The sequence below is a fragment of the Acanthaster planci genome, linkage group LG12, assembly GCF_054643075.1.
Source record: "Acanthaster planci isolate LZ-2023a linkage group LG12, COTS_SCS, whole genome shotgun sequence".
Lineage (NCBI taxonomy): Eukaryota > Metazoa > Echinodermata > Asteroidea > Valvatida > Acanthasteridae > Acanthaster > Acanthaster planci.
In genome coordinates this window covers 1,318,034-1,328,416 of record NC_141788.1, presented here as the reverse complement: position 1 = coordinate 1,328,416, position 10,383 = coordinate 1,318,034, and the positions used below count along the sequence as shown (strand labels likewise).

Sequence of the window (10,383 nt, the reverse complement as noted above, 5' to 3'; positions counted from 1 at the left end):
AACAAACTCACAAGTTGCTAAACTGCAGAGGTCGCTCTTTCTGTCTCTGGCGCCGCGGGGAATCCCCGTTTACCTCCCAACTCATAATGCCACAATGGTGGTCTCGATTTCTAACCCGGGCCTACCTTGAAAACTCTTTGTAAGTATTTTGCAAGTCTTGAACACCTTCAAGGACAGGGTTCTGGAAAACTACCAGCAAACTGTTTGGTGGCAAATTCATGCTGGCCGCGCCACGCCATGAGGGAATTCGTGCTGTTTCCTGTTTCGTTTTATTCATTGTCATAGACCAGAGCAGCGTGGCCTACTGCCTACTTACTTAGTCTACGTAGTAGAACGTGACTCTGTCATTCCTCTTTCGTATCAGTCAGGCATGTCAGGGCTGTTTCGGCAGTCGTTATCGTCAAGTTTTCTAAATTTCACGACTTCCTGGCATCGAACCTGATCACATTAGACATATGCAACCAACCTGCCAGGAAGATCTATCATGGTGATTGACCATATTCTGAAGCTGACAGTAGTTCCAGACTACCGGGACCCCATATGCCAGAAGATGCTATAGTCAGTCATGTTAGATGGCCTAAAATGCTTCATTTGTGTCTGTTAATGAAACAGACATTCCATGGATGGTGATTTCTTGTTTTGAAACAAAGACACCCAACATTGAAAAAGCAACTTAGCAAGGAAGAAGAATATCCATAAAGGTCTATAAATGAAATTTCCAGAAAGAAATTCTAGATATTTCCTATTAAGCATGCTTAGCTTGGATTGTGTTTAAATGCTGAGTTTGCAACTTCAAACGTTACCTTTGCTTTTGATATTGTCAACTTGGTAAACACTAAATGGATTTCATAGATGCTTGTGTATTATTGAAGCCTTTGTTTGTCATTGAAATTTGTGGTGGCTACGTATTTTGTTGTACATTTTATTCTTGATAACTTGATTTTTGTTCTGATAGGTATTGTTTTGACAAAGATTGGCTAACAATTGAGGAGAGCATTCCTGATCATGTGGTGGGTTTTATGGCACATCCTTTTAGCCTTAGCTGTCCAAGTGGCATCCACTTCCAATGAAGATTCGGACATCTTGTTTGATGAGTCATCATCACCTGAATCCAAAGAAAGACTTACTCTCTTCCAACTTGACCCTGTGGAGGTTGGTAATCCTAACCCTCAAAAGTGTATGTAAAATCATATTGAAATTGGAGGATTTGGGACTGTTAGGGCTATCTAATTTATGGCATTGTATTCAAATCAGTCTTGTGGTCAAGTCAACCACAAGCCCTTTGACACAGTGACAAGATTTTTTTCATAAGAGTGGTCAAAGTAAGGAGCTGAACAGTGTCACACAATGTTTTGACAAGTAGTGTATGTTTGCATATTTTGACCCAATATCGTCAGACAGGGCACTTTGCAACTGCTAATGTAACATAACTAAGGTCTTTCTCTAGGTTGGATTTACAGGGAGACCTTTGTGAGCCATTTTTTCATCAAGGAAAGGGGAACCACCCCCCAACCCTCACTGACACACACACGCCACCAAATAGTACAAAGGATTCAACCGTGTTGATCTGTCCTTGAGCTTCCATTTTGACTTCAGCCATCATTTTCTCAAAACTGTTTCTTTCGATTCAGAGAAACCACATACAAGATGTTCAACTCCAGTCAGGTCAGGTTCTACAGATGAGGACTCTGGCGAAAGAGCCACCAGTATTTGGTGAGTAGTCTAGATGGCAGCGTAATCAAAGTGCTCTGAATTCTATTCTACCGCAATTATTCATGGATGTGAAATACATGACATTTCTGCTTTGAACGATCAAGCGAACACATCGTACGGCTTCATAAAGATGAATCCAGACTCCCAATTACTTTACACTGTCTCCCCCCCCCACCAAGGCAGAAATATTGTGCTAGTTGTTACTTTTCCTAACGCACCTCACACTGGATAGCTTTTACTTTCACCATTACTTAGGATATCAGGGATTGCGAGTGATCTCATGCTCAGTTTCTATGATGGGAATGTGCCTATCCGCTCCGAGCGGAACAAAAGAGGCCGTGTTTTTTTGGTACTCACCGCATTGGCGTGCTGTGAGGCGCATAAGTAGATGTGTGTTTGACACGGAACATGCTGAGTACGTGTAACTAATTCATTCCGGCTTGCATGGTCTTTGAGTACACGCAGAACGCGTGCAAGAACCCACTTGTAACCACTTTTCTTTTGTACTTGTGGCTTGTGCTTGTCACCTGTCTTTCTTTTGCCGATTGGGGGTGCACTTCAGCTTGGGGCAGATAACATAGTCACACCTGTAAGACTTTTTCTGAATTATTTGTCTACAGCTAGGAAAAATGCACATCCCTGAGGAAGTGGCCAGCCAGCAACTTTGTGCATTTCCAATAGAATTGTCTAGCCATAGCCAAGTAACTTGGGCAAGACTGAACTAAGGAACACTCAGCTGACAACCAGCTTTGAACCTTGGTCATTTTCCGCCCTGTTACTAACTGATACAATGAGAGTGTGGTGGAAGGAACCAAAGATTTCAAGTTTTTAAGACAAGTCTTAACCAAGGCTTGGATGGGCCTATCCATTCCCTAGGGACCCGATGTTGTTTTTGGCTTCATGGGCCAGTCGAGTGATATTACTGCAGTGTTTAAATGGAAGTATATGGACCTGGTAGATAGACATGTTTACTAACACACCATTTTATTCGCATTTCTGATTGCCATTGAAAGAGATCCCTGGATTTCTCTCTGCCGAGGAGTGTGAGCACATCAAGAAACTAGCCCTGGAGGTGGGCTTGTTTAGAAGTCCCTTGAAGCAAGACGGAGCCAATGACGAAACAGAGGAGGAAGGCTCCGCCCAGGAACTCTTCCATGACTTTGACACTAACCAAGATGGGGTAATAATCTCTTATACATACTAGGGCTATCCATAGCTGAGACCACTAGTCCACTTGCACTAACTCTGTTCTATGAAATTCTGTGGACTGCCTCATAGGGCTGTGTCAAGTTCCGTAGACAGTAATTTTGGGTAAGAAATTTTGTTGATGAATTTCTCTTGTATCTTTAGGATAAAATATTTGTTACCTTTTTGTAGCTGCTTTCAAGGAATTCTGTAGTCTTCTATTCGTTTTTTAATAAATAGGAACTTCTTGGAACTACATTTGTCATACATATTAACTACAATGACAATTTGACATGCCTGTTTTTATTTAAAATCCATGTGCAGGTGTTGGACGTACATGAAGTTCTTGAAATTCTTGACTTGGAAAGTAATGTATTTCTTCGACCAGAGGACGCCTCACAGATGTTCCAAGAAGTTCACCTGGACGTAGATGGAGATGGAGCTTTAAGTCTGGATGAGTTTTCCAGTGTAGACAGTGAAAAAATAATACAGGTAAAAGAAGTGAACTAGAGGTGAACAGAAGACTTTGGATAATCTTTGGATGTAGAAAGTTGAAAAAAGTTAGACTGGAACCTGTGACCACCAGTTTGCCATACAGGTAGTCTGTCAATTGAGCTATCGCTTCTTGTTCCAGGCTCAAACCATCAATTGTCGATGTTACAGGCATCTTGAATTTATATGTTGGCATTGTTGCTTCTGCATCCTGTGATTAATGAGTTATTTTCCTGATTGTTCAGCTTTTAAAATACACTATAAAACACAATATTGCATGTCCCACTTCGTCAGTTGGCAACTCAGTTTTATGCAGGTATTTATGTATTTTATCTTACTTTTAGTTTTGATGCTTCACCTGTTTCTCTGTTGCAGTCTATGTCTGCATTTCCAGTGAATGTTCCAACCCAGAAAGAGCACCGTATTTCTAGAATCTTCAAAATTCTGGTTTGAAGATGCTCAGGTCAGTCTAGAAAGTCTGTCTACCTGTACTTTATTGAAACTCTGATTCCAAAACTCTTTATCATCAGATTAAGGAATGGGCTGGGCGGCTTAGTAACGATGACAAGAAGTTGAGTCGTGTCAGTCAGCAGGCATGGCTATCACAGGATGACGGCACAGACAAGATTCTAACAGATCTAAGGCAGAGGTAATGTAGACAGCAACTCAAATGTCCACATGTGATTATGCCATTTGGAGTGCTCCTTTTTCAGGGAACCAGGCATGATCCTAGTTGCAACAGGTATTGTTTCTTGGATCGATTGGCCTGGAACCAGTCATTCCCTAGGTATATGTAAGAACACCTGTCATGTGTTCTCAGATTAAAATGTTCTGTGAAACTGTCATGTTTTTGTTTTGGCTCAGCTTGGCTTAGGGTGAACGAAACTTGGGCAGAGCAAGAATTGAGGTTGGGTCGGTTTGGTTTTCCTCAGTTAGGTTAGGGTGAAGTTGAAGGATTTTTCTTCCCTAGCTGATTCCATTAATTGTTGGCATACATACCAAGATTACTGTTCTCCTGGGCTTTCCTCTCACTTCTTAAACTGGAATCACTTCCTCTTCGTCCCCTTTTGGCCAGAACATGAAGGAAATCATAGTCATTATCATAACATGGAACTCAGAAAAGGAATAAACATCATCGGAAAGAGAATAACATTGAATGTATTGCTCAGCATTTTATGATTTCAGCATTTATCAGACATCAGCTTTTATTGTTGCAAATGGTACAGAACCACTGAGCTGACAGGATTGCCAGCGGGCATCGTGGAACACAGTGAAAAACTTCAGGTATTTGGATGGTTGTCAGTCAAATTCGTTGCACATCAAGTCAGGAATCAGTTTGTACGTTTGGTTTTAGCAGCAATATCTGTTTCACAGTTAAGTGTTTGATACCTTTTGATTTGACATACAGACTAAATGATTTGTGAGAAGTTACTTTACCATACTGATTTCTTATTCTGTTGTCCAATCTAGACATTCTGAGTTTATTATAAACAAAGTACTTCCTATCAGCCAGTGAATTGAGATATGCTATAAGGAATTGTCAAAAATAACGAAAAGACAAGAAGTTACTTTCACCTTCAAATTAATGGCACTTCACATATCGACCTCGGAGCCCTGCCATAGTAGGCTCTGTGCCTAATACTCTAGTTTTCCACTACCAAGCTTCCAGGATTCCTTATTTTTTCCATGTCTTTGACCAGGTTGTGTACTACACTCCAGGAGGCCACTTCCATGCTCACTATGATTCGGAGGAAATCGACCCAAATCAGCGATGCTCTCACACTGCAGAACTGGTACCTGACAAAGGTGGTGGCCGGGATACAAGATCCACACGCCTGTGCAGGTAGGTCCTCACCGGAGGAAAGGTGTAACCAAGGGTGGCAAGACATTATTACCCCTGGTCATCATGCTTATAAATCAATACAAGTGATGGTGATTGATAGAGAGGTATATAATCAGCCATGGGCGGAGTTTGAGCACCTTCTGATGCTAGTGTGTATCCTTTCTTCAGCACAAACCTGAATGGGGAGGGCTAATATTGTGATAAGTTGTATTGTCAATTGTTTAAGAACCCATGCATCATAATCTCATAATCTGAGGGCATGGGGCGTTCCATTCTGGTTATTGCCTGTAGTCATTATTCTCATTCTCCTGGTAGCCGATGTAGTTTAGTGAAGCTAACAGCTGCATTTATAGCCATAATCTCTGCCCAAGCAGAGATGGATTCAAAGAACTAGGACATTTTCACTATCTTGCTTTTTATTCCACTAAAAATATAAAAAAATCCTATTTCAGGTTCTTGACAATTTTGTACTACCTTGATGACACTATGGAAGGTGGAGAGACTGCATTCCCAATCGCTGACAATGCTACTTTCTCTGAAGAGGTAAAACATTCCCAAAAGTAACCTCTTGTTTCCTGCAAATTTATGCCACAAAATAATGGAGATTGTAATCCTTGAGTTACTTCAAGCAACAACTATTCAGCATTCTCTACGCTTCCTAGTTCAATTGTTGAAGCTTTCCTTTAGTTTTAATAAAACTAGCCAAGAATGAAAAGTGGTCAACCATGCTAGTGTTTTGCAAGTTAGAAATTCGAAACACAGACATCTGAAAGTGACAAAGGGAGTCGAAAGAATTTGTTGTCCAATTCGCCAGCGCTTGATTGGCTGATTTAATTTCCTTGCCTTTGTTGTTTTGAAGAATGTGAGTGTGGAGACATGCGATTTAAGCCGTCACTGCCACGAGGCGAACTTGTATGTCACGCCAGAAAAAGGCAAAGCTGTCATGTGGTACAACCACTACATCAATGAAACAACAGGTGTGTTACATGTCACCGGTATCCTAGCTTAGGCTACCGACTGGAGGCCCCACTCAATCAGCTTGGCTTTGGTTGTGAAACAGTACACAGGTCCATTTTGTATTCTGCAAATTCCAAGCAGGGGAGGGGGGATTGACAAAAGGGGCAAGGGGGCTGCATCCAGGTAAAGATCTAGGCTTTGAGTCCGAAAGGTGGATTTATCAATTCGGTTTTTTTTTATGAGAGGATGGTCCAGATTTGTTTGCAGTTGTAAAAGAATTTCCCCTCTTCAGGGGATGGGCAACATTGGGGGGGGGGAATTTACCCTTACCCCCCAGTCAGTGTTGTAGTCAAGACCGTCTCAAGACCAGACACAAGTTCATTTGAATACATGTAGCTTGTGACTTGAGTTCAGACTGGAGGTCTTGTGTTGATCTTGTGCTGGCCTTGTGTGGCCTTGTGAAGGTCTTAAATGGTTACCACTGCAACACTGCCCCTTCTGGACATTCCATTTGTGGTGTCGCCCATGATACCCATCTCTCTTGTGCCATTGCATTGCATTGCTAACCTTGGTCTATCTGTGCTGTATATGTTTATCCAGGCTTGTCTGATGCAGAGAAGAGACAAGTCCAAACTTGACAGAGATATTTTCATAGACCTGGAAATAGGCTCAAATAACTTCTTGTTCTCCTCACCAGGTTGGTTGGGGTCAATGAACCCCTACTCTCTTCATGGTGGGTGTGATGTCATCCAAGGAACCAAGTGGATTGCAAACAACTGGATCACTGTGGACAATTCTTACCAGAGACAGATGCTGTACATGAAAGAAATGGGTCTTCTTAAACTGTCTCATAGAAGCCATCCGTTGTTGGACGTTGATGATGATCTGCCTCTTGATCCCGAGGAAGCAGACTTTACTGACACCGTTTACAAGCTGAAGGAAATTTGGATGGAGTATTTACAGAACTCTGCTGGAAAGGATGCACTGGGGAAGTATTTTGGGAGCAAACCGTCGCTGGAGGATGCAGTCGACCAGATGATGGGTTACACATTTGATCATGTTGCCGAGATCCACTTGGCACACAATGGCAACGAGGTTGAGTACAATATTGTTTGGCGCACTGAAATGGATCAGACAGCTACGGATGAGTTGGATGACACAGAACTGTCAAGCCTCATACAGACTGCAAGTGCCTATGGCAGAGGCTCAGGAAGTGGCGTCAACAAAATGAAGCCGTCAATGCTGCGGATATATAAAAATCCACGTTATAACGCCGATGGCAGCAAAATTACCAAACAGGACAAGGTTGAAACAAATTCGTTTGAAAAAAGGATGTCGGATGAGCTGTGAATTTACGACGATGCAAAAGAATTTTTTGTCAGATTTTAAAACAGAACCTTCAGAGGAAAAGATTTTTGTCAGATGTTATCACTCTTGAATAATGCACCCTTTCATATACTAGTATTCTAGTGAGTACCGAATACATTTTCATGCATTCCAAGAGAATTATTGTCAATAAATATAATGTGAAATATATTTTGTATGTACATTTATGTGATGAGGATCTTTTTTCATATACACACTTTTGTAATGAGATATTAACTTATTTATTGGTTAATTTTGATATTGAAATGTGAGAAATCAGATGCAAAATCTTTTCCACTTTATCCACGAATTGGGCCTTTTGTAACAGAAATGGTTGTAAGTTTTGTGTCCAAATCAGATACGCATTAGGCCCTGTATTGACTGTCGGATGCTTTTGCTGTTATGTAAAAAAAATTGTATAAAAAAGAATCCCTCGATATTTGGTTATTCTTCATTTCAAAGAAATAGGAGTATACTGGCAGTAACTGAGCTATCTGTCTAAATATCGCAACAGCCGGCAGGGTGGACTTTGATTGATCCCTGGGTCACCTAGGAGTATACGATTGTAGGCTGTTGATTCAGGGAAGGATATGAACAGATCATTGCAGATCAAGATGCACCCCAAGGGAATATAAATATTGTACTGATAACAATTCAGGAATTGGGCCAACTGAATCTTTATCGAAAATTGCACGAAAGAAGTACCATTTCGAAAGCATGCCTTGAAGTTCAAAAGTTAACTGCTCGTTGGATGTGATTTTTCTTTAAAATAAGCATTCCGTCTTCTCTGTCTCTTTGGGATAAATTGACAACACTTTGCAGGAGAAATATAAACAGTGCCTTTCGGGGCTGTTGATCACGCGGCACACTGTTTTCTCTGAAAGCAAATGCTGAGCGTGTTATTTCCAATTACGCTGTGCAAGCAACCGCCACTGCCATTGGCAATTCCGTATGTACGTGTATGTGTAACTGTGGGTGGACTTGTGCTTTGTGACAGCTTAAAAGAAAACTACATTGTACTTACCTACCTATGGATTGAGTTGTTTACATCTGGCGCGACTCAGGAAGCAGTGGCACTGTAGTTACCAAGAGTAAACATGCAGTCATGTTGCGTCCAGGGAAATCATCTTTTGAAACGATTGCGCTAACATTTGGGACTTATGCTGACAACAATTGATTGAAAGTCTCGCCTATTGTCCCCTGAGCGCAACACGGGCTTTTGATCATTTTAATCGATCAGTGCAGAATTTTAATTAACGAATACGGCACTAACCGTGGCTTTTTGTTAAACCGAAGTATTTTTTTATTTTTAAAGAGATTTTTAATCATAAACGAAACAGCAAAATCGTTGCCCGTAGTCTCTTGTTTAAACATTTTTAGTTCAGTCTTGTAGGCCCGACACGTAAATACTCCGATTTACAAAAACTTAGTACCGTTGTTATCTAGGCTCCGCTAGAACGAACTTTTCTTATATTTTCTTTTTTTTCAGAAGAAAGCACTAGAAAACAAGATGGATTTACAGTTTCATTTCTGACTGTAAAAAGGTTTTACCTTGGCCCTAAAAGTCCTAAATCCGTCGAATGTGATTTTACATACACCCTAAGGGGTTAGGGTTACGTGTTTAATTGTGGAGTATTTTCAAATTCGGTAGAGATATGCAGCTTATGAACTCCGTGTATGAAGCAATTAACAAGAAGGCAAAAGGCTGGGGCTCTATGGGACCGAGTCCGAAAAGAGACTTCTTGAGGCAATCCAGAGACGGAAATAATGGACCTGTTAGTGGTTTACGTGGACGTGTCACACGTACGTGTGTTACGCCTAGACTCGTAACAAAAGTGAGGCTACACTGGCCAACAAAAGCTCTCATGCCTTTTTGCTGTGGAAAAGCTTATCCAAGTGCCGGGTTGAAATTATGACCTGCCTTAAATTTCCTTCTGTCAGCAAACTGCGCGTATACGCCTCATTTCCCCGCCAAAAATCTCCTGATCGCGCCCCCCTAGGCTTTTTCAGTTGCAAATGGTCCAATGGCGTTTATAAGCACCGTGGTATAGCTGGCTGAGTTTCCTATCAGATTCTCGGTGTGTGCACAGTGTAGCCTGAGGGTGTTCAATTCTAATTATCCCAATTGCCAGTAGAGCAAAGGGCCCAGTAAAGACCCAGGGGAAATCATGTCACATCATAGCCAGGTTGAATAGCGACGGAGTAATAAATACAATAGACTTGGCTGTAACTCGCATGTCATACAGTAAACTTGTGCTGCTGTAGGCTCCCTACTTATCTGCATTGTTGCTAATAAATAAATAGGGTTCAAATATTTTGGTGGAGCATGTATAGCCAGGTCCTATTAGAAATAGTAAAACTTCCCAAACCCTATACGAGCAAAAATGGCTGTTTGAATGAAGTTGGCCCGAAGGCAAGCAAAATGAGCTGGGATACGGCAGACAGGCAGACATAGACCTTTTCACTATTAAATTCATAATTATGCACGAAACGCACAAATGGTCTCGGCGGCAAGAAGTGTGAGCGGGCCGTTGAAAATGTACATGGGTGCGATTTTGATCATTTTCTCTCAGGTTTTCTGGCTTTGTTCAGTTTTTCTTCAGAAAATCGCATCAAATCGTCTTTGCTATGAAACAGCACGAAAGAAAATCGGCTTACATAGGGGCCTACGGCAATCTCGTCCGCACGGGAAAAATTACGATTGTAAAATCTTTTAAAGAGTACTAAAATCCCACTTAGAACAGAAACTAATACCAAAAACGATTTAATGGGATTTTCTGAAGATCTTCTGCAGGTAAAAAATGAACAAAGACAGAAAACCTGAGAGA

At 41.3% G+C, this 10,383-nt stretch overlaps 1 protein-coding gene across 3 annotated transcripts; it reads left to right on the top strand.

The window, feature by feature from the left end:
- The first annotated feature begins 42 nt into the window (after window positions 1–42).
- On the top strand, window positions 43–9,064 carry LOC110982810 (transmembrane prolyl 4-hydroxylase-like). Of its 3 annotated transcripts, none has more exons than XM_022241498.2 (11): window positions 43–139; window positions 956–1,152; window positions 1,632–1,713; window positions 2,727–2,893; window positions 3,223–3,390; window positions 3,921–4,039; window positions 4,617–4,674; window positions 5,091–5,233; window positions 5,686–5,776; window positions 6,093–6,210; window positions 6,888–9,064. In XM_022241498.2, the coding sequence occupies exons 2-11, from the start codon at window positions 1,006–1,008 to the stop codon at window positions 7,538–7,540; spliced, it is 1,746 nt and encodes a 581-aa protein (XP_022097190.2). In that variant the 5' UTR covers window positions 43–139; window positions 956–1,005; the 3' UTR covers window positions 7,541–9,064. The 3 variants fall into 3 exon arrangements, with proteins under 3 accessions (XP_022097190.2, XP_087000530.1, XP_087000529.1); XM_087144403.1 differs by lacking the exon at window positions 43–139 and adding an exon at window positions 237–701; XM_087144404.1 differs by lacking the exon at window positions 6,093–6,210 and having other exon boundaries at window positions 6,888–7,048.
- Window positions 9,065–10,383: the final 1,319 nt, after the last annotated feature.